Genomic DNA, 23,965 nt, shown 5'->3' on the forward strand with positions numbered 1-23,965 from the left:
CAGATGCCTTGTGTTAGTGTAGTTGTTGTGATAGCTGAAACAGTGGCAGATTCGGGTGCTGTAACTCTAATTGTGGGCTTTGTATTCTTGGAGGAAGAATCTCCTGCTGTTACAGTGGAACCTGTGGATGCTGATAATGGCATGGCATTTGTCACAGATATTGCTGGAGAGTCTTCTGCTGTTGAATTCATAGTAGCTGTATGTATTGTAGATAAAATAATTGCGGATTTGCTAGTAAAGGACGTCTTTGTAGGACTCGCGGGAATTATTGTTGGGGATCCAGCTGGTGGGGAAACAGCTATGTTGGGTGTGGAAAAAATAGAAGAATTCTGAATCATTGCAGTGTTCGGAACAGTGATAGGCATGGTGGATTTAGCAGTTGTGGAGGATACCATAACTGTTTCGTTGGCACTTATCCTGTCAGGAGGTGTAGAAAATTGGACAGAATTTGAAAGAGCACTAGAGGCTGATGGGGTTATAGATGTTGATGGAAATGAAGTGTCTATACCAGTGAAGGCAGATGAGAATCTAGCTGTGGATGGGCTGTTGAAAGATATCTCTGCTGGTGTCTGTACTGTAGTGCTTAAGTGAGTCATTGGGTTTGAGGCAGTAGAGGAGAATTTGTCCGTGAAGGCAGGTGAGGTGTTGGATTCTATATAAGCTGTATCACTGCTTGTAGTGCCTGTAAGTACTCTTTCTGTGTTCGGAACTCCACTGATCGTGATAGTGATTTGAGAAATCTCTGTCTGAGCAGATATATTAGCGGTAAAATCAGATGCTGCAGTTGATGCCACTGTGGTCCTGTCCAGAAGAACGGTGCTCACTGGAAGAGCTGATTTCTCTGTATCTGTGCTGGGCCTCTCTGCAGTCGAATGGACTGAGGAATGCCCCAGGTCTGTTGCTGTTACAAGATTCAGAGTGGTTCCATTAGAGGAAGATGTTATGTCCTCCTGTGTATTTGGTTCATTGGTAACCATTGACAATTCTGCTATTGTAGTAATAAGGCCCAGACTGGATTCGGTGATAGTAACAGAAGTCCCAGAGGATGTTTCTTCAATGCTTGGATTATTCGTGGCAGTAGGGCCATGACCACTGACACCGACAGAAGCAGTTTGTTCGCTTACCTGAGAAGCATTCTTTGAAACGGGGGAGGAGGAAAAAGAGGTGCTGAATTCTGTTTCTAAGGGATTTGATGTAGATGTGCCGTCCACCCTGCTTGTTGTTGATGCAGGCAGCGTTGTTTCTGTGGAGAAGGCAGTTGTGACTGGGCTATTGGAAGATATTTCTGCTGGAGTCTGTGCTGCGGTGCTTGGGTGAGTCATTGGGTTTGTAGCAGTAGAGGAGAACTGATCCGAGAAGGCAGGTGGGGTCTTGGATTTTATATCAGTCATATTGCTGTTTGTGGTGCCTGTAGCTACTTTTTCTGTGTTTGGAACTGTACTAATAGTGCTAGTCATTTGAGAAACCTCTGTCTGAGGAGAGATATTAGAGGTGAAATGAGAGGTTACAGCTGATGCCACTGTGGTGCTGTCCAGAAGAACGGTGCTCACTGGAAGAGCTGATTTCTCTGTATCTGTGCTGGGCCCCTCTGCAGTCGAATGGACTGAGGAATGGCTCAGGTCTTTTTCTGTTACGACATTCAGAGTGGTTCCATAAAAGGACAATGTTACGTCCTCCTGTGTATTTGGTTCATTGGTAACCGTTGACAATTCTGCTATTGGAGTCGTAAGGCCTAGACTGGATTCAGTGATAGTAACAGAAGTCCCAGAGGATGTTTCTTCAATGCTTGGATTATTTGTGGCAGTAGGGCCATGACCACTGACACCGACAGAAGCAGTTTGCTCGCTTACCTGAGACGCATTCTTTGAAACAGGGGAGGAGGAAAAAGAGGTGCTGAATTCTGTTTCCAAGGGATTTATTGTAGTTTTGTCATCCACTTTACTCGTTGTTGACACAGGCAGTGTTATTTCTGTGGAGAAGGCAGTTGTGGCTGGCGTATTGGAAGATATTTCTGCTGCAGTCTGTGCTGTAGTGCTTAGGTGAGTCATTGGGTTAGTAGCAGTAGAGGAGAACTTATGCGTGAAGGGAAGTGAGGTGTTGGATTCTGTATCAGTTTTATCGCTGTTTGTAGTGCCTGTAGGTAATCTTTCTGTGTTGGGAACGGTACCAATAGTGCTAGTCATTTGAGAAACCTCTTTCTGTGGAGAAATATTAGAGGTGAAACGTGACGTTGCAGCTGATGCCACTGTGGTGCTGTCCGGAAGAACGGTGCTCACTGGAAGAGCTGATTTCTCTGTATCTGTGCTGGGCCCCTCTGCAGTCGAATGGACTGAGGAATGGCTCAGGTCTTTTTCTGTTACGACATTCAGAGTGGTTCCGTTAGAGGACGATGTTACGTGCTCCTGTGTATTTGGTTCATTGGTAACCGTTGACAATTCTGCTATTGGAGTCGTAAGGCCTAGACTGGATTCAGTGAGAGTAACAGATGTCCCAGAGGATGTATCTTCAATGCTTGGATTATTTGTGGCGGTAGGGCCATGACCACTGACACCGACAGAAGCAGTTTGCTCGCTTACTTGAGAAACATTCTTTGAAACAGGGGAGGAGGAAAAAGAGGTGCTGAATTCTGTTTCCAAGGGATTTAATGTAGATGTGCCATCCACCCTGCTTGTTGTTGACGCAGGCAGTGTTGTTTCTGTGAAGAACGAAGTTGTGGCTGGGCTATTGGAAGATGTTTCTGCTGGAGTCTGTGCTGCAGCGCTTGGGTGAGTCATTGGGCTAGTACCAGTAGAGGAGAACTTATGCGTGAAGACAGGTGGGGTGTTGGATTCTGTATCAGTTTTATCGCTGTTTGTAGTGCCTGTAGGTAATCTTTCTGTGTCTGGAACGGTACCAATAGTGCTAGTCATTTGAGAAACCTCTTTCTGTGGAGAAATATTAGAGGTGAAACGTGACGTTGCAGCTGATGCCACTGTGGTGCTGTCCAGAAGAACGGTGCTCACTGGAAGAGCTGATTTCTCTGTATCTGTGCTGGGCCCCTCTGCAGTCGAATGGACGGAGGAATGGCTCAGGTCTGTTGCTGTTACAAGGCTCACTGTGGTTCCGTTAGAGGAAGATGTTACGTCCTCCTGTGTATTTGGTTCATTGGTAACCGTTGACAATTCTGCAATTGTAGTTATAAGGCCTAGACTGGATTCGGTGATAGTAACAGAAGTCCCAAAGGATGTGTCTTCAGTGCTTGGATTATTCGTGGCAGTAGGGCCGTGACCATTGACACCGACAGAAGCAGTTTGCTCGCTTACCTGAGAAGCATTCTTTGAAACAGGGGAGGAGGAAAAAGAGGTGCTGAATTTTGTTTCCACGGGATTTAATGTAGATGTGCCGTCCATTCTGCTTGATGTGGATGCAGGCAGTGCTGTTTCTGTGGAGAAGGCAGTTGTGGCTGGGGTATTGGAAGATATTTCTGCTGGAGTCTGTGCAGTAGTGATGAGATGAGTCATTGGGTTGCTTCCTACAAATGCTGTACTTTTATCATCCAAATCAGAACTTACAGAAGCAGTAGAGGAGAACTGATCCATGAAGGCAAGTGTGGTGTTGGATTTTGTATTAGTTATATCGCTGCTTGTGGTGACTGTAGGTATGCTTTCTGTGTTTGGAACTGTACTAATAGTGCTAGTCATTTGAGAAACCTCTGTCTGAGGAGAGATATTAGAGGTGAAATGAGAGGTTACAACTGATGCCACTGTGGTGCTGTCCGGAAGAACAGTGCTCACTGGAAGAGATGATTTCCCCGTATCTGTGCTGGGCCTCTCTGCAGTCGAATGGACTGAGGAATGGCTCAGGTCTGGTGCTGTGACAACATTCAGAGTTGTTCGGATAGAGGAAGATGTTACGTCCTCCTGTGTGGTTGGTTTACTGGTAACCGTTGGTAATTCTGCTACTGTAGTCATAAGGCCTACACTGGATTCAGTGATAGTAACAGCAGCCCCAGAGGATGTTTCTTCAGTGCTTGGATTATTTGTGGCAGAAGGGCCATGACCACTGACACCGACAGAAGCAGTTTGCTCGCTTACCTGAGACGCATTCTTTGAAACAGGTGAGGAGGAAAAAGAGGTGCTGAATTCTGTTTCCAAGGGAGTAGTCATAGTTACTCTGGAAGTATCAGTAGATGATGTATTTGATGAACCTGTGGAAATTATCTCCGTGGAGGAAGCCATAGATGATATTTGTGTGGAGGAAACAGGAGCAGGTGTTTTTGTGGTATCCGGGATAGTGGTTGTGGAAGGGGCTGTAGATATTCCATTAGTAGCCGTAGTAGGAGAAGGCCTAAAAGTGTCAGTTGTTTGCACAGCATTAGACACTGGAGGTGCATTGGACTCGGTAGCAATCATTCCTAAGGGGGTAGTCCTAGTTACTCTGGGAGCATCAGTAGTTGATGTATTTGTAGAAATTATCTCTGTGGAAGAAGCCGTAGACAATAAGGATATTTGTGTGGAGGAAACAGGGAAAGGTTTTTTTGTGGTGTCCGGGATAGTATCTGTGGAAGGGGCTGTAGATATTCCATTAGTATCCATAGTAGGAGAAGACCTAAAAGTGTCAGTTGTTTGCATTGCATTGGACACTGAAGCTGCAGTGGATTCCACAGCAAATGTTCCTATGGGGGTAGTTTCCACGCCTGTATTATTTACGGAATCTGTAGATGTGGATTTTGTAGCTAGTGATGAAGATGCTAGCAAAGTTACAAGTTTTTCAGTGGTGGTTCGAGTTGAAAAATTTGTCTCAGTGGTTGCTCTTGTGTCTGTATATATTGGCATTGTTTTGTCTGTGGGAGTACTTTTACCTATGGCAGTGCTTGTAGTTATAGTATTGCCCGTAGGACTGGTAGGTATAATATTACTTGTGGTCACTTTGCTCACAGTATTCGGTGATGTGACTTCAGTAGTAGCGGGAAGGGTAGTAGTTATTGAGGATGTCATTAAAGTTGTTGCAATTACTGTGGTTGGATATATAAGAGATGTAGAATTTGGACTCTGCATTGGTAAAGAAACTGTTGTCTTTATGGAAGCTGCAGGTGAAGTTTCAGATTCTGGTGTGGGGCTAGTGCTTTTAACCGATGACTTTGATGTAGATGACTGTCTTGATGGTGCAATGGTCATGGGCTCTTCATCTGGTTTTGCTATAGAAAAAATAAGACAACATTAAAATTAGAAATGGAGAACATCACTTAAAATCATACTGAAATGGAATTGCTTCTGCCAGTCAAAAATGTTGTCCATCTATTCAAGCACAATCATGCAGGGCTAGATTGTTCCCTTGTCTTACTCAGCTAAGCAGGGGAGTGAGGAGGAGTAAGCGTCACACGCCCCTTTGCACAGCCTCTGTGGCTCTTGGATCTGGGTCTCATGCAGAGTACAGCCTCTGCTGTCTGGATCGTTGCCCCTGCAAGCAAGCGGGTGGGGAACAGACAGAATCTTGGCTCCACCAGCCCTACTTGCTGTTGAGAGTAGATGGTGAACTGCCCTGGGGAAGTAAACTCACCATTTCAAGGGCAGTAGTAACTGAATTTTCCCTGTAGCAAGATGAAATCAAGGCCGGAACTATGAAGCTTTGAGCCACAATTCCTTCCTGGGGCTTTGGCTGAGGCCACAGTTATGCGTTTCATCTTACTCATGGCTGAGACTAATAGCTCAGTCTAGTCCACAGTTTTCAACCAGTTATGTCGTTCCCAGTACTCTGGTTGCTTCTGTGTATCTAATTTGCAGGGCCATCATGCAGTTATTTCTCAGCAACTGTATAGTATTTGAATCCCTGCACTCTTGCTGGCTCACAGCTATTATTTGTCAAGATAAAGGCGAAGCAGAAGAATTCCAAAATGTAAATAAAGGAGAAGAAAAGAAAATGGGGCTGTGAAGCTGCTGGAAGAGAAAATGCTTTTTCATATATTTTTAAAGTCAATGTAATAACTTGAGAGGTGCTTACTATTAGTTATGTATTAAACAAAGGGTTCATCCTCAGAGTTTATGTCCCCAAAATATAGCCCTTGCTTTGTAAACAGGAATCACTTTTCAGTTACCATAACGATATGGCTATGATTCTAATCCTACATAACTTTACTCTTACAAATAATGCTTTCTGCAGCCAATTTAAAGAATCGTCTGTCTTTTAAATTTGGATTAATCTCTCTTTCCTTTTAAAGAACCCACATATTTCTAAGGTACACCTAGGTCAGACTGAATTTTCATTAATGCATTTCTCTTGGGGGGAAGGAGAGTGTTGTGTTAAGATACTGCACTGGCATCTGGGGGATAGTGCGTTCAGAACTGGCTCTTCCACAAACTTCATGTGCAAATTACTTCATCTCTCTTTGCCTCAGTTCCCCATCTATAAAAATGGAGATAATAATACTTCCTTTCTCTTACCCTTTATCTATCTTATCCATTTAGGCCCCAGTCCTGCAAACACTTATGCATCTGCTTCACTGTAAAGACATGACTCATTCCATGGTAGTCCATTTCAATGGGGTAACATGGGCTTCAATTCACCACAGGAGGAAGCGTCTGAAAGGCAAGGCCTTAGACTGTATGTCCTTCGGGGCAGTGAACGTTTCTCTCTAATCATGTAGTTGTACAGAGACTGTCACTGTGGAACTCCAATATTTGTTTGGGGCCTCTTGATAATAATGTAATACGATAATAAAACTATCATCGTCGTCTGTTACGATTCCACTAAGTTTTATTCTACTTAATTTTTTTCTTATTTTCTTAAATAACTCATTTATAAGTTTATTTTTAAGAAACAAATAAAAAGTTTTAGAAAATGACCATCTAAAGAATTATGTGAATTTTAATTCATCTTACCTCGGCAATCTCTACCTGGTACACTGGGACTGAAGTCTGTGAATCCATCCTGACACTGACAGGTATAAGATGGCCCACTAACGTTGCACGAGGCATTTCCAGAACAGCCATTTAATCCCGTCTCACAACTATTCGTTTCTATAGTGAAGATAACAAACATAAAAAGAACAACTCTTTAACTCATTATGGAAAAGATGAAAGTACAAACGCTGAGTGCAATTAACTTACACAGTTCACTGCCAGTGCAGTTGTTTTCACAAAAAGTCATTATCACTGATAAACACTGTAATCACTAAATACTAAAGAAAAGAGTTCATATGAGCATTAGGCCGTACCTTCTATAAATGTAGCATTGTAGTCTACTTGAAATACTGAACTGTTAGTAAAGACCTCTGTGAAAGCATCTCTGAGCTCTGTTTTTGATATGTTTTCTTCTACATCCACAATAAAGTTAAAGTCCACAATTATGCTGCCACTGCGAAGACTCTTGATTACTATACGCATTTTTCCTTCGTTTAGTAACTTTTGGATCTCAGGTGGCGAGTTTTTTCTTATCTGTAAAGTAAAAAGTTAACATTATTCAATTTTCCTTTCACCGTCAAGACCTCTTAGAGCAAAGTACCCTGTATTGTTCAATTCATTGACAAAATGACAAGTATTACTGATAGTGGAACCAAATGCTTATAGAAATCCGTTCTATATCCTTCAAACATTTTCATAACTCTTCATTATTAATGGCAAATGGTAAAAAATTGCAAGAGTTGATAGGGTTAAAAACTTTTTGAAAGAGAGCTCTACAAATCAGAGGTAGTTCCTGCTCCTATTGAGGATTACAAGGTGTATGGGACTCTCCCAGTTATCTAGCTCAGGCCCTTTCCTTTCCATGAACACTGGTTTAGAACAGCCTTTGGCCCTCAATTAAAACCAAACTGAAATCCTCCACTTTTAAATCTCTTCTTTCTGTCTCCCAAATTCTGCTTTAGTGGAAGCTTCCAAGTGGTATTTGAGAGTAGTAACAAATTAGTGTTCTCTGCAGAAATCAAGTTGGAAGGCCAAGAAGGACTGTATAAATACGGCAAGAGCCATATGACAAAAATGTCCACGTGTCTAGCCAAACTGAGATGGAAAAGGGCTGATCTTTTCACTGACACTATGCAGGAATCAAGGAACACGAAAATATCCATAGTGATGGTTAGATACCAACGTGTCGTGAAATATAGCAGTTATTTGGGTTTGGGTTTTATGCTGTTGCATACATTTTTTTCCTCTCACTTTATTTTTCACTTACTTGTTTTTAGCTCTGTCTAACCACAGTGAAGCACATGCAATAAAAAAGAAAGCATAATAGAAGTCCAAGTCCAAAGTGTATATATGCATTCACAATCTTTGGAAGTATGTTTACTACCAACAAGTTTTGTATTTCAGTTATTGGAAAGACTTTAATAAAAAGCTATGTCTAAAAATAAAATTTAGCAATTATGTCACACTTTTCATGTTCACGTCAAGTTACAAGCACTGGCAGTGAACTTCTTTGGCAAAGGGGGAAGAAGGCCCCACAATGTAAAGGAACAAACACCATTTGCACTCTTGCTACATTCATCATCCTTTCCAGAAGCATCATCCCAATTTTCTCTAGATAGAGCTTTGACCAACTCACTCTCATCCAAGTTCACAAATGTAGAGCGTGTACTACATAATCTCACTATATCTCCTAAGAGATATACCTGGGAGGTGACCTAATCCAAATCTCATCAATTGTATCCTCAAATAAGTAGATCATTTCTCACAAGAAGAAACACCTCTTTCTGCTTCTGGTTAATGGCAATCCAGATTCACTATGCAGTCCAAACCCAAAACATTCAAAAAACATTTCATGGACACCACAATGGAAAAAAAATACATCACCTCTACCTCGTCTCGGAGCTCGAAAACTCATCCTTCAGTTAATATGATTCTGGACCAGATCATCATTTACACTAAGGCCCAATACAACCTTAGTGTAAATGAAAATTCATGCCTCACTTTACGATAGTTATCATTGGTGCTCAAACCTCCACCCAATGTGTTCCATCTGTGTAGATCATAGTTTCTCAACCTGTGGTACAGGGTACGCGAGACACAGGAGGGGGCTACCTGGGGAAAAATGGAGTGAAGGGGAGGCAGGAAGCAGCTGCCGACTTCTGGGAAAGCCAGGCTGCAGCAGCCCGCTTCCTGCCAGGTCCCAGCTCTGAGGTGGGAGGCGGGTGGCAGCCCCCAGCTTCCGGGGAAGAAGGGCAGCGACCCCCTGCTTCTCGCCCTGTCCCATCGCCCAGCCACTAGCTTCTGAGGGAGGCGGGCAGCAGCCTCCTGCTTCCCGCTGGGTCCCAGCTCGCAGGTGGGAGCCTGGTGGCAGCCTCCTGAGTCTCGCGAGCTGGGCTTGCAGCTGGATGGCAGCCACCCGTGCCCCGGCTCCGAGCCAAAGGACAGCCTCCAGTGCCTCGGTTTGAAGGTGGGCAGCAGCCTGCGGACATCTTTGGACCCCAGCCGGCGCAGAAGCCTCCTCTGCCCCAGCTCTGATTGGGTGGCATTTGCTTTAGCTGAGCAGTGAAATTGACAGCTATGACAGCCCCAGATGTCACCAGTTACCCTCTTTTCCTGTCTCTCTCTCTCTCTCACCCCTTCCTCCTCTCAAATCTATGGCAAAAAATTTGGCGTGGTGCTTTATATTCCTCAGCATTGGCAAGCCGCTCAAAGGCTCCTAGCTTTGGCCAACATCACCTCTAGCTCAGGTACATACTTGAGTTGCGCACTCCTGGTGTAAAGGTGGCAACCCTACCCACACTATACCTGACATCTGTCATATCACGGCCTTATACATTCAGCCCTTCTTCCAACGTATGGCTCACATTAGTCGGTAAATATAAAATCCCATGGAATATTAAGTGTTGGGGTACTTATTAAAATATTCAGAAGTTAGGCGGTACTTGCTACTTAAAAGGCTGAGAAACACTGGTGTAGATCATGTGTGATTTGGTTCTTACATGCATTTGGATTAGAAAGAGTTCACAAGAAAATTAATTTTATTTGAATAATTCTGGATATGATACCTCCTCAATGAACTCCTTTTCAAAATCCTTAAACGCTTCACTTGATTTGTTGTTATACTCAGGTTCGAAGTCTCTATTTGTAATCCTGATTTGCCCACTAAATGTTTTAGCTTCTGTAAAGACATTGAAAAAGAGTTCAGCACAGTGCTGCAAGAATGCATTTGTCACATGGCATCTGTTGGCTACTAGCCAGATCAAAAACAACATTGGCATGCTACCTTCACCCCAACTTCTGGGACATGGAAAGGAATTGTAAAATAATCAAAATGTGTGTTCTATATTAATTTTTAAAAGGTTAAGTAGAAGGAATCTACTGTAAGTAGGTAAAAGGAGACCTAGATTCCACTGTTTGTAGTCAAAAGTTTGTCATATCCAATTATTTAAGTAGAGTCAACAGCATAGTAATAAAAACTCTTACTGGGGTATGTATGGGTTCTTCACTGAAAATGTTAGGAAGATATATTTTGGTCAATTTATTTTATACTGTATTTCAAAAATGGTTCTCTGTCTAAACATAAACCAAAATAGCACTAGGCATAAGGTAAATGTAGCCAGGATGTCTTCGTTCACTAAGACTCTCAGTACTGTATTTAGCGGAAAGTGTCTTCCATTCACACCTATAATGGAAGATGGAAGATACCCAGGATAAAATATAACTATTTATTGTATCTCTCTGTCTTTTGCTTAAAATATAGCTGTATGGGCCAAATCTTTTCTTTACTTACACATATACAACCACATTGATGGCAGAGAGGTGGTTTATATGTAACTGAGAGAAGAACAGCTCCGATACCTTTCTATGGAATTAATGTCTTTCAGAGGCCAGTTTCCTTTGACTTGTCCCAGATTTTTTGAGTTATAGATGTGACAGTTCCTGACATTCACTGCTACATCATTTAGGGCCGAATCCTAAAAGCATCCTCAACTTTCATCAAGCATCATGTGAGTTGAGGGTGATCAAAACATTACTGAATGAAACACTTATTTTTCTATTTATTTGAGTGATGTGATTCCTACAAATGTAATGACTGATCCATCATCAATGAGTATATATATGAATTTCAGGGCCTAGGATATGGCCAACTCATTTCAGAATTTAGCCCATTCATATAAAAGAGAGTTTCGTCTGAGTAAGGACTTCAGGATTCGGCCATATACAAGTTACTGTAATAAAGGAAAACATTATTCAATTATCAAGGCAATACCTGTGCGAACGCTCCTTGAAGTATTGATCTTCTTAGCACAACTTACAACCTCTACAGATATTATATACTCATAACCAGGAGCCAGATCTTCAAATATTATCGTTGTTTCGTTTGTAGTGTTCATCACCATGTTACTCCCCACCAGATACACTGTGTAAGCGCCGTCTCTTTCCCCACTTTGAGGTGTCCAATTGAACTGTATCACTTCACTGGTTACTTTCTCAAGTTGTATGGAAAAAATAAGTGGCGCTATAAACAAAAAAAGAAGTTGCTGTAAGTGATGCCTTTTCCTACTTTCTGTGAGTCAAAAAGTAAATCTTAATTTTGAAATTCTTATATTAGATCAAACTAAATTATTTGCAAAATTTGTAACTTAATAAGATGCTTCAGTATAGTTTAGAAATAGAGTTATGGATCATAATGGTCTGAATCTTTAAGTCAGTCTATATTCTAAAATATTGTCTCACCACCCATTTGTTACTATAGCCTATTCGGCTGTATTTCATTGGAACAATTTCTGATTCACTGTATAACACCTAAAAAGGTATTTAGAATGCCTAAAGATACAGTTTATTGGATTTGTTAGTCACACTCAAATACAGAATTTTACATCATCTAAAACTAAATATATTTTCACCGGCTATGTCGGAATATATTATTTTATTTTATTTTTTAATGTTTAGTAAAAAGCACAAATGTACTTACTGCAGATGCCTTGTGTTAGTGTACTTTTTGTGATAGCTGAAACAGGGGCAGCTTCGGGTGCTGTAACTCTAATTGTGGGCTTTGTATTCTTGGAGGAAGAATCTCCTACTGTTACAGTGGAACCTGTGGATGCTGATAATGGCATGGCATTTGTCACAGATATTGCTGGAGAGTCTTCTGCTGTTGAATTCATAGTAGCTGTATGTATTGTAGATAAAATAATTGCGGATTTGCTAGTAAAGGACGTCTTTGTAGGACTCGCGGGAATTATTGTTGGGGATCCAGCTGGTGGAGAAACAGCTATGTTGGGTGTGGAAAAAATAGAAGAATTCTGAATCATTGCAGTGTTCGGAACAGTGATAGGCATGGTGGATTTAGCAGTTGTGGAGGATACCATAACTGTTTCGTTGGCACTTATCCTGTCAGGAGGTGTAGAAAACTGGACAGAATTTGAAAGAGCACTAGAGGCTGATGGGGTTATAGATGTTGATGGAAATGAAGTGTCTATACCAGTGAAGGCAGATGAGAATCTAGTTGTGGCTGGGCTGTTGAAAGATATTTCTGCTGGTGTCTGTACTGTAGTGCTTAAGTGAGTCATTGGGTTTGAGGCAGTAGAGGAGAATTTGTCCGTGAAGGCAGGTGAGGTGTTGGATTCTATATAAGCTGTATCACTGCTTGTAGTGCCTGTAAGTACTCTTTCTGTGTTCGGAAATCTACTGCTCGTGATAGTGATTTGAGAAATCTCTGTCTGAGCAGATATATTAGTGGTGAAATCAGATGCTGCAGTTGATGCCACTGTGGTCCTGTCCAGAAGAACGGTGCTCAGAGGAAGAGCTGATTTCTCTGTATCTGTGCTGGGCCTCTCTGCAGTCGAATGGACTGAGGAATGGCTCAGGTCTTTTTCTGTTACGACATTCAGAGTGGTTCCGTTAGAGGACGATGTTATGTCCTCCTGTGTATTTGGTTCATTGGTAACCATTGACAATTCTGCTATTGTAGTAATAAGGCCTAGACTGGATTTGGTGATAGGAACAGAAGTCCCAGAAGATGTTTCTTCAATGCTTGGATTATTTGTGGCGGTAGGGCCATGACCACTGACACCGACAGAAGCAGTTTGCTCGCTTACTTGAGAAACATTCTTTGAAACAGGTGAGGAGGAAAAAGAGGTGCTGAATTCTGTTTCCACGGGATTTAATGTAGTTGTGTCATCCACTTTGCTTCTTGTTGACGTAGGCAGTGTTGTTTCCGTGGAGAAGGCAGTGGTGGCTGGGGTATTGGAAGATATTTCTGCTGCAGTCTGTGCTGTAGTGCTTAGATGAGTCATTGGGTTGCTTCCTACAAATGCTGTACTTTTATCATCCAAATCAGAACTTACAGATGCAGTAGAGGAGAACTGATCCGTGAAGACAGGTGGGGTGTTGGATTTTGTATCAGTCATATTGCTGCTTGTGGTGGCTGGAGGTACCTTTTCCGTGTTTGGAACTGTACTAATAGTGCTAGTCATTTGAGAAACCTCTGTCTGAGGAGAGATATTAGAGGTGAAATGAGAGGTTACAGCTGATGCCACTGTGGTTCTGTCCAGAAGAACGGTGCTCACTGGAAGAGCTGATTTCCCTATATCTGTGCTGGGCTCCTCTGCAGTCGAATGGACTGAGGAATGGCTCAGGTCTTTTTCTGTTACAAGATTCGGAGTGGTTCCGTTAGAGGACGATGTTACGTCCTCCTGTTTATTTGGTTCATTGGTAACCGTTGACAATTCTGCTATTGGAGTCGTAAGGCCTAGAGTGGATTCAGTGATAGTAACAGATGTCCCAGAGGAAGTTTCTTCAATGCTTGGATTATTTGTGGCGATAGGACCATGACCACTGACACCGACAGAAGCAGTTTGCTCGCTTACTTGAGAAACATTCTTTGAAACAGGGGAGGAGGAAAAAGAGGTGCTGAATTCTGTTTCTAAGGGATTTGATGTAGATGTGCCGTCCACCCTGCTTGTTGTTGACGCAGGCAGTGTTGTTTCTGTGGAGAAGGCAGTTGTCACTGGGCTATTGGAAGATATTTCTGCTGGAGTCTGTGCTGCAGTGCTTGGGTGAGTCATTGGGTTAGTACCAGTAGAGGAGAACTTATGCGTGAAGACAGGTGGGGTGTTGGATTCTGTATCAGTTTTATCGCTGTTTGTAGTGCCTGTAGGTAATCTTTCTGTGTTGGGAATGGTACCAATAGTGCTAGTCATTTGAGAAACCTCTTTCTGTGGAGAAATATTAGAGGTGAAACGTGACGTTGCAGCTGATGCCACTGTGGTGCTGTCCGGAAGAACGGTGCTCACTGGAAGAGCTGATTTCTCTGTATCTGTGCTGGGCCTCTCTGCCGTCGAATGGACTGAGGAATGGCTCAGGTCTGGTGCTGTGACAACATTCAGAGTTGTTTGGATAGAGGAAGATGTTACGTCCTCCTGTGTAACCGGTTCACTGGTAACCGTTGGTAATTTAGCTTTTGTAGTCTTCAAGCCTAGACTGGATTCGTTGATAGTAACAGAAGTCCCAGAGGATGTTTCTTCAATGCTTGGATTATTCGTGGCGGTAGGGCCATGACCACTGACACCGACAGAAGCAGTTTGCTCGCTTACCTGAGAAGCATTCTTTGCAACAGGTGAGGAGGAAAAAGAGGTGCTGAATTCTGTTTCCAAGGGATTTGATGTAGATGTGCCATCCCCTCTGCTTCTTGTTGACGCAGGCAATGTTGTTTCTGTGAAGAACGAAGTTGTGGCTGGGCTATTGGAAGGTATTTCTGCTGGAGTCTGTGCTGCAGCGCTTGGGTGAGTCATTGGGTTAGTACCAGTAGAGGAGAACTTATGCGTGAAAACAGGTGGGGTGTTGGATTCTGTATCAGTTTTATCGCTGTTTGTAGTGCCTGTAGGTAATCTTTCTGTGTTGGGAACGGTACCAATAGTGCTAGTCATTTGAGAAACCTCTTTCTGTGGAGAAATATTAGAGGTGAAACGTGACGTTGGAGCTGATGCCACTGTGGTGCTGTCCAGAAGAATGGTGCTTACTGGAAGAGCTGATTTCTCTGTATCTGTGCTGGGCCTCTCTGCCGTTGAATGGACGGAGGAATGGCTCAGGTCTGTTGCTGTTACAAGGCTCACTGTGGTTCCGTTAGAGGAAGATGTTACGTCCTCCTGTTTATTTGGTTCATTGGTAACCGTTGACAATTCTGCTATTGGAGTCGTAAGGCCTAGAGTGGATTCAGTGATAGTAACAGATGTCCCAGAGGAAGTTTCTTCAATGCTTGGATTATTTGTGGTGATAGGACCATGACCACTGACACCGACAGAAGCAGTTTGCTCGCTTACTTGAGAAACATTCTTTGAAACAGGTGAGGAGGAAAAAGAGGTGCTGAATTCTGTTTCCACGGGATTTAATGTAGTTGTGTCATCCACTTTGCTTCTTGTTGACGCAGGCAGTGTTGTCTCCGTGGAGAAGGCAGTTGTGGCTGGGGTATTGGAAGATATTTCTGCTGCAGTCTGTGCTGTAGTGCTTAGGTGAGTCATTGGGTTGCGTCCTACAAATGCTGTACTTTTATCATCCAAATCAGAACTTACAGAAGCAGTAGAGGAGAACTGATCCGTGAAGGTAGGTGGGGTGTTGGATTTTGTATCAGTCATATTGCTGCTTGTGGTGGCTGGAGATACCTTTTCTGTGTTTGGAACTGTACTAATAGTGCTAGTCATTTGAGAAACCTCTGTCTGAGGAGAGATATTAGAGGTGAAATGAGAGGTTACAGCTGATGCCACTGTGGTGCTGTCCAGAAGAACGGTGCTCACTGGAAGAGCTGATTTCCCTATATCTGTGCTGGGCCCCTCTGCAGTCGAATGGACTGAGGAATGGCTCAGGTCTTTTTCTGTTACGACATTCAGAGTGGTTCTGTTAGAGGACGATGTTACGTCCTCCTTTGTATTTGATTCATTGGTAACCGTTGACAATTCTGCTATTGGAGTCGCAAGGCCTAGAGTGGATTCAGTGATAGTAACAGATGTCCCAGAGGATGTTTCTTCAATGCTTGGATTATTTGTGGCGGTAGGGCCATGACCACTGACACCGACAGAAGCAGTTTGTTCGCTTACCTGAGAAGCATTCTTTGAAACAGGGGAGGAGGAAAAAGAGGTGCTGAATTCTGTTTCTAAGGGATTTGATGTAGATGTGCCGTCCACCCTGCTTGTTGTTGACGCAGGCAGTGTTGTTTCTGTGGAGAAGGCAGTTGTCACTGGGCTATTGGAAGATATTTCTGCTGGAGTCTGTGCTGCAGTGCTTGGGTGAGTCATTGGGTTAGTACCAGTAGAGGAGAACTTATGCGTGAAGACAGGTGGGGTGTTGGATTCTGTATCAGTTTTATCGCTGTTTGTAGTGCCTGTAGGTAATCTTTCTGTGTTGGGAATGGTACCAATAGTGCTAGTCATTTGAGAAACCTCTTTCTGTGGAGAAATATTAGAGGTGAAACGTGACGTTGCAGCTGATGCCACTGTGGTGCTGTCCGGAAGAACGGTGCTTACTGGAAGAGCTGATTTCTCTGTATCTGTGCTGGGCCTCTCTGCCGTCGAATGGACTGAGGAATGGCTCAGGTCTGGTGCTGTGACAACATTCAGAGTTGTTTGGATAGAGGAAGATGTTACGTCCTCCTGTGTAGTCGGTTCACTGGTAACCGTTGGTAATTTAGCTTTTGTAGTCTTCAAGCCTAGACTGGATTCGTTGATAGTAACAGAAGTCCCAGAGGATGTTTCTTCAATGCTTGGATTATTCGTGGCGGTAGGGCCATGACCACTGACACCGACAGAAGCAGTTTGCTCGCTTACCTGAGAAGCATTCTTTGCAACAGGTGAGGAGGAAAAAGAGGTGCTGAATTCTGTTTCCAAGGGATTTGATGTAGATGTGCCATCCCCTCTGCTTCTTGTTGACGCAGGCAATGTTGTTTCTGTGAAGAACGAAGTTGTGGCTGGGCTATTGGAAGGTATTTCTGCTGGAGTCTGTGCTGCAGCGCTTGGGTGAGTCATTGGGTTAGTACCAGTAGAGGAGAACTTATGCGTGAAAACAGGTGGGGTGTTGGATTCTGTATCAGTTTTATCGCTGTTTGTAGTGCCTGTAGGTAATCTTTCTGTGTTGGGAACGGTACCAATAGTGCTAGTCATTTGAGAAACCTCTTTCTGTGGAGAAATATTAGAGGTGAAACGTGACGTTGGAGCTGATGCCACTGTGGTGCTGTCCAGAAGAATGGTGCTTACTGGAAGAGCTGATTTCTCTGTATCTGTGCTGGGCCTCTCTGCCGTTGAATGGACGGAGGAATGGCTCAGGTCTGTTGCTGTTACAAGGCTCACTGTGGTTCCGTTAGAGGAAGATGTTACGTCCTCCTGTTTATTTGGTTCATTGGTAACCGTTGACAATTCTGCTATTGGAGTCGTAAGGCCTAGAGTGGATTCAGTGATAGTAACAGATGTCCCAGAGGAAGTTTCTTCAATGCTTGGATTATTTGTGGTGATAGGACCATGACCACTGACACCGACAGAAGCAGTTTGCTCGCTTACTTGAGAAACATTCTTTGAAACAGGTGAGGAGGAAAAAGAGGTGCTGAATTCTGTTTCCACGGGATTTAATGTAGTTGTGTCATCCACTTTGCTTCTTGTTGACGCAGGCAGTGTTGTCTCCGTGGAGAAGGCAGTTGTGGCTGGGGTATTGGAAGATATTTCTGCTGCAGTCTGTGCTGTAGTGCTTAGGTGAGTCATTGGGTTGCGTCCTACAAATGCTGTACTTTTATCATCCAAATCAGAACTTACAGAAGCAGTAGAGGAGAACTGATCCGTGAAGGTAGGTGGGGTGTTGGATTTTGTATCAGTCATATTGCTGCTTGTGGTGGCTGGAGGTACCTTTTCTGTGTTTGGAACTGTACTAATAGTGCTAGTCATTTGAGAAACCTCTGTCTGAGGAGAGATATTAGAGGTGAAATGAGAGGTTACAGCTGATGCCACTGTGGTGCTGTCCAGAAGAACGGTGCTCACTGGAAGAGCTGATTTCCCTATATCTGTGCTGGGCCCCTCTGCAGTCGAATGGACTGAGGAATGGCTCAGGTCTTTTTCTGTTACGACATTCAGAGTGGTTCTGTTAGAGGACGATGTTACGTCCTCCTTTGTATTTGATTCATTGGTAACCGTTGACAATTCTGCTATTGGAGTCGCAAGGCCTAGAGTGGATTCAGTGATAGTAACAGATGTCCCAGAGGATGTTTCTTCAATGCTTGGATTATTTGTGGCGGTAGGACCATGACCACTGACACCGACAGAAGCAGTTTGTTCGCTTACCTGAGAAGCATTCTTTGAAACAGGGGAGGAGGAAAAAGAGGTGCTGAATTCTGTTTCTAAGGGATTTGATGTAGATGTGCCGTCCACCCTGCTTGTTGTTGACGCAGGCAGTGTTGTTTCTGTGGAGAAGGCAGTTGTCACTGGGCTATTGGAAGATATTTCTGCTGGAGTCTGTGCTGCAGTGCTTGGGTGAGTCATTGGGTTAGTACCAGTAGAGGAGAACTTATGCGTGAAGACAGGTGGGGTGTTGGATTCTGTATCAGTTTTATCGCTGTTTGTAGTGCCTGTAGGTAATCTTTCTGTGTTGGGAATGGTACCAATAGTGCTAGTCATTTGAGAAACCTCTTTCTGTGGAGAAATATTAGAGGTGAAACGTGACGTTGCAGCTGATGCCACTATGGTGCTGTCCGGAAGAACGGTGCTCACTGGAAGAGCTGATTTCTCTGTATCTCCACTGGGCCTCTCTGCAGTCGAATGGACTGAGGAATGGCTCAGGTCTGGTGCTGTGACAACATTCAGAGTTGTTTGGATAGAGGAAGATGTTACGTCCTCCTGTGTAGTCGGTTCACTGGTAACCGTTGGTAATTCAGCTTTTGTAGTCTTTAAGCCTATACTGGATTCGTTGATAGTAACAGAAGTCCCAGAGGATGTTTCTTCAATGCTTGGATTACTCGTGGCAATAGGCCCATGACCACTGACACTGACAGAAGCAGTTTGCTCGCTTACTTGAGAAGCATTCTTTGAAACAGGTGAGGAGGAAAAAGAGGTGCTGAATTCTGTTTCCAAGGGATTTGATGTAGATGTGCCATCCCCTCTGCTTGTTGTTGATGCAGGCAGTGTTGTTTCTGTGGAGAAGGCAGTTGTGGCTGGGGTATTGGAAGATATTTCTTCTGGAGTCTGTGCTTTAGTGCTTAGGTGAGTCACTGGGCTGCTTCCTACAAATGCTGTACTTTTATCATCCAAATCAGAACTTACAGAAGCAGTAGAGGAGAACTGATCCATGAAGGGAGGTGGGCTCTTGGATTTTGTATCAGTTATATTGCTGCTTGTGGTGACTGTAGGTACTTTTTCTGTGTTTGGAACTGTACTAATAGTGCTAGTCATTTGAGAAACCTCTGTCTGAGGAGAGATATTAGAGGTGAAATGAGAGGTTACAGCTGATGCCACTGTGGTGCTGTCCAGAAGAACGGTGCTCACTGGAAGAGCTGATTTCTCTGTATCTGTGCTGGGCCTCTCTGCCGTCGAATGGACTGAGGAATGGCTCAGGTCTGGTGCTGTGACAACATTCAGAGTTGTTTGGATAGAGGAAGATGTTACGTCCTCCTGTGTAGTCAGTTCACTGGTAACCGTTGGTAATTCAGCTTTTGTAGTCTTCAAGCCTAGACTGGATTCGGTGATAGTAACAGAAGTCCCAAAGGATGTTTCTTCAATGCTTGGATTATTCGTGGCAGTAGGGCCATGACCACTGACACCGACAGAAGCAGTTTGCTCGCTTACCTGAGAAGTATTCTTTGAAACAGGTGAGGAGGACAAAGAGGTGCTGAATTCTGTTTCCAAGGGATTTAATGTAGATGTGCCATCCACCCTGCTTGCTGTTGACGAAAGCAGTGTTATTTCTGTGGAAAAGGCAGTTGTGACTGGTTTATTGGAAGATATTTCTGATGCAGTCTGTGCTGTAGTGCTTAGGTGAGTCACTGGGCTGCTTCCTGCAAATGCTGTACTTTTATCATCCAAATCAGAAGTTACAGATGCAGTAGAGGAGAACTGATCCGTGAAGGCAGGTGGGCTGTTGGATTTTGTATCAGTTATATTGCTGCTTGTGGTGACTTTAGGTACTTTTTCTGTGTTTGGAACTGTACTAATAGTGCTAGTCTCTTCAGTCGGATTGGTTTGTTCTGTGACTTGATTGTATATTTCCCCTGTAATAATTGTTTATGAGAAAAAAATTAATGTAGTTTGACTTTATATGTTTAGTTTCTATTCATTATTTTAAAACTAAGTTGTATTTATATTATATTTTTTCTGAAATAATATTAATTATTTTTCAAATAGGTTTTAATAAAACAAAACTGCATTACATTTGTTTTTATATCCATTTCTTTATCCTTACTTCTTTAATAGCTCTGTATTTTTCTTGCAATATTTCAGATTTTCGCATTTATGTCTGGACTTAACCACTCAAAAGGAATTCAGGAATTAGGGGCTTACAGGGCCATTTTCAGCAAGGACATTCTTAGAAAAGGTAATGTTAATTAAACTTATAATATCCATATTCAACCACTATTCAACCCACAGTTTGTGTCTGTTGAACTGGAGAAATTTAGTATGAAAATCGCACAAGCTTATAATGTAACCAATTCCATAATGTAGTCTGAACAAACTACTTTTTATAAATGAAATTGTAATGTTATACACACACAAGAAAATGTATGAAATCATGAATCAGGCCCAAGCAATCCTGTGATTTTTTTTTAAATAATGCATTTCTTGTTCATTTTCTTTTCCTTTTGTTTTTGTGCCTTCTGTGTCCATGCAGGTCATATTTTCAAGGTTTTCTTCTCACAATAATGAGGGCTAGAAACTCACTTTTCCCCAGGAGCTGGGGCTTTAAGTAAAATATCACAAGACTTGCTATAAAATCACAAGACTTGGCAACCTTATGTACTCTCATCACTGTAAATAGAGCTGAGTAAGGGGAAAAATGTTTAATTTTGAACCAAAACTGAATTTTTACATTTTTTCTTGCTGAAACAAAAAAAAAAAACCAAAACACAAATTGTCGTTTTGAAACAAATGTTGAAACATCTCATTTTGACATTTTCAAAAAAAAAAAAAAAAAAAAAAAAAAAAAAGTTTCAGCCCCTTCGCCAAAGTGGCAAATAGTTTTGATGCCCTCCCAAAAACATCCCATATTTACTATTCACCAAAAAATTTCACCCAGCTCTAGTTCTAAATCAAATATAATTGCTTTAAAGTTTATATAAATAAGACTAAGGGATTATTAGTAAAATTTTAGGATCTGACTTTCCTCTGCTTTGCCGATTGTGTAGTCTTTTAAACCCAAATTGGAATGTTAGCATTTTATACCCCCTTAACACAGATGTAAGCAACAAGAGAGGATACAAGGTAGAAAAGAATCAGGCTCCTAGTCTTTATGTTATCTATTTTTAAACATGTATAAATCAAAACAATTGCTTTTGTGAGCACAAAGAATGACAGAATTTCTTCTCTGCCTCTGATCCACCCTCAAATTTACCAATATCCCCTCCTCCCCCCAAATGACTGTATGGTAGAATAGAGGAAGTTATAAAACATTAATAAGACAACAGCAAGACTCTTTTGAAATAATTTTTTGACTCTAGTCCAATTTGCAAACTACTCATTTATTCAAGTATTTCCCCGTTTTGTTTTGCAAGTCAAACTATCCATTGTACTGGTAACTAACCCCCTGGGCATGTCAGGTATTTGCCCCTCAAGAATTATTACTTTTCCACCGTAGAAGGTAAATAATAACTAGACAGAACTCCCTTCTATTCTATGCTTCCTTGTGTCATGAAGTATGAATAAATATTAACTATTGAAGCTGACAACAAAAGATTTCAACATCTCCTGAAGCTCCTAAAATTTCTTTCAAGAGTATAGACAGTGCAGTTTCTACTGTGGAAAAGTATTCACAAATAATATGAACTCCAATATCTGCTAGTGCCATATACACATCTTACTAGGTCTGCCCCGACCTGTGGTTGTATGGAGTTTAACCTATATGTCTATCATCTATCTTTAATATTATTTGTTAGGAGCACTCTTTCTAATAAGCTAGCAACTTGTTTCTGACTGTGTAAGTGTTTAAAAACAATGGGCCAGACATCAGCTGGTATAAATCAGAGTACATCTCTTTGAAGCCACATTAAGGTCTACCATGGCATAGGAAATACATATTATGTTAGTGTTTTTCAACTATATTATTCCTACTGCACCATGATACACTTTCTGATTCAGTATACAGACTGAACTGTAGAACACAGCCTATGTAGTCTTCTGTGTCTTGTTAGTAAGTAAATAGTGACAAAAACTATTACTAGTGCTACATTAGATTATAAAAAAAGCGAGAGTCCTGTGACACCTTAAAGACTAACAAATTTATTTCAGAATAAGCTTTTGTGGGCAGAAACCCACTTCGTCGGATGCATCTTGTATCCGCATCTTGCATCTCAGATCACTTGCATCCGATGAAGTGGGTTTCTGCCCCCAAAAGCTTATGCTGAAATAAACATGTTAGTCTTTACGGTGCCACAGGACTCTCGCTGTTTTGCTAAAAACAGACTAACACGGCTACCCCTCTGGAATCATTAGATTATAAGACGTTTTAAAACACTCTCTAATATAAGAAAATCATTTTTATGAAATGCCTCAGAATTTCTAAATATTATCTCAAAAAAATGATTGCTGTATAGGGACAATATAAGACAGCACAAGTAGCATAAGCCATGCTCTACTACTGAACTCTTCTCAAAAGATTCTTTGATGGGGGAGAAAACACTGGCCAGGAAGGTGTGCCATTCATATTTCTTATAGATGACAAAATAAGACCTAAGGCTAAATACATAAATAAATCTTCACACAATCCAGTCAGACACTGCGTTGTGCTGATGAAATGAAAGACTGTCAGATACTGTGCTTTTCTCCTAATTTTGTAATTTACTAATTTGCTACTAACTGCAGACTTTACATACAGACTCAATACCTCGTTGAATACCACAGACACAATGCAAGCTGGAAAAATTAAATCCTAATGGGAAATATTAAGCACTTTGTAACCTTTTAGCCTAATAACAAGCTGGGAAGACTGTTCTAAATCTGCTTCAGTAGCCTTTAGATTAGATTCTTAATGTAGAACATTGCCTAAAAACATTTAACAAATATATTTAGGCCAATAGACTATTAACTTACCCAGCAAAACACAGAGAATGCCATGCCATAAATATTTCCAAGTCCTCATGATTATTCTTGGTCTCCTTCCTGTACTCGTTCCAAACTGACATTATGGGTTGAAGGCTTTGGTATTATAGACAGGGTGAGGCTGCATGTATTGTTACGTTTCAACCAGAAGTAATTCCTCACACTCTCAGGAACACAGGCTTGTTTTGTAATCGAGCCAGTCTAACAAAGTGCATGCACCTGACCTGAACAGTTACAAATTCTAATTTGTCTGTTCAATTTGGTTGATTGGTTGCTTGTTTTCTTTAACATTACAAAGTTAGGGACAAATCCAAAATCAGTTGAAGTCAATGGAAGGACTCCCATTGAATTCTGTAGGCTTTGTATCAAGCTTTAAATTCGGTAAGTATGCTTTTAATTGGGAGGTCAGCTCCTGAATGGAGCTATGGCAGCTGAGGTTCTGGCCCACTACATAATGCATATATTATTTATCATCTAGAGAATTAAAGTCTTTTAAATATTAATTAATTAAAACTCATATTATCTCTGTGAAACTGGTATGTACTATTCTCCCCATTTTATAGATAGGTGAACTAAGGCACTGATAAGCTAAGCAAATTTCCCAGCACACACAGCAGTTATCAGTTACCACACAGCTCTTTTTAAGAAAGAACATTTATTCTTAAGGGAAAAGAATTAAAAGGAAAACACATAAAAACAATAAACAGATTTAAACCCACACTAAATACCAGGAGTCACCCATCAGTCTTATGGGGCCCTAGTAGGCCCAAGTCTTTCCAGTCCTTCCACAAGGGTTGAGGCACTCCTTGG

The 23,965-nt window shown here is 42.0% G+C and overlaps 2 protein-coding genes across 2 annotated transcripts; both read right to left on the reverse strand.

Moving 5' to 3' along the window:
• Window positions 1-412: 412 nt before the first annotated feature.
• Window positions 413-7,125, reverse strand: LOC137150935 (mucin-2-like). Its single transcript, XM_067544993.1, has 3 exons — window positions 7,086-7,125; window positions 509-5,176; window positions 413-417 (listed from the first exon to the last, which is right to left on the reverse strand). Exons 1-3 carry the CDS (start codon window positions 7,123-7,125, stop codon window positions 413-415), a joined length of 4,713 nt encoding a protein of 1,570 aa, XP_067401094.1.
• A 4,702-nt stretch (window positions 7,126-11,827) lies between these two features.
• LOC137150936 (serine-rich adhesin for platelets-like) lies at window positions 11,828-23,238 on the reverse strand. The gene is made up of 3 exons (XM_067544994.1): window positions 23,147-23,238; window positions 20,931-20,941; window positions 11,828-20,115 (listed from the first exon to the last, which is right to left on the reverse strand). The coding sequence occupies exons 1-3, from the start codon at window positions 23,236-23,238 to the stop codon at window positions 11,828-11,830; spliced, it is 8,391 nt and encodes a 2,796-aa protein (XP_067401095.1).
• Window positions 23,239-23,965: the final 727 nt, after the last annotated feature.

This window comes from Emydura macquarii, unplaced genomic scaffold (genome assembly GCF_026122565.2).
Source record: "Emydura macquarii macquarii isolate MOO-44397 ecotype Brisbane River unplaced genomic scaffold, CSIRO-AGI_Emac_v2 contig_1043, whole genome shotgun sequence".
In the NCBI taxonomy this organism is placed as follows: domain Eukaryota; kingdom Metazoa; phylum Chordata; order Testudines; family Chelidae; genus Emydura; species Emydura macquarii.

Excerpts from the sequence above, each read along its gene's own strand:
- LOC137150935 (XM_067544993.1), bottom strand. The coding sequence starts at position 7,125 with ATGACTTTTTGTGAAAACAACTGCACTGGCAGTGAACTGT. Across the intron at positions 5,177-7,085 it reads CTGCACTGGCAGTGAACTGT|CAAAACCAGATGAAGAGCCC; the intron begins GTAAGTTAATTG and ends TTTTTTCTATAG.
- LOC137150936 (XM_067544994.1), bottom strand. The coding sequence starts at position 23,238 with ATGTCAGTTTGGAACGAGTACAGGAAGGAGACCAAGAATAATCATGAG.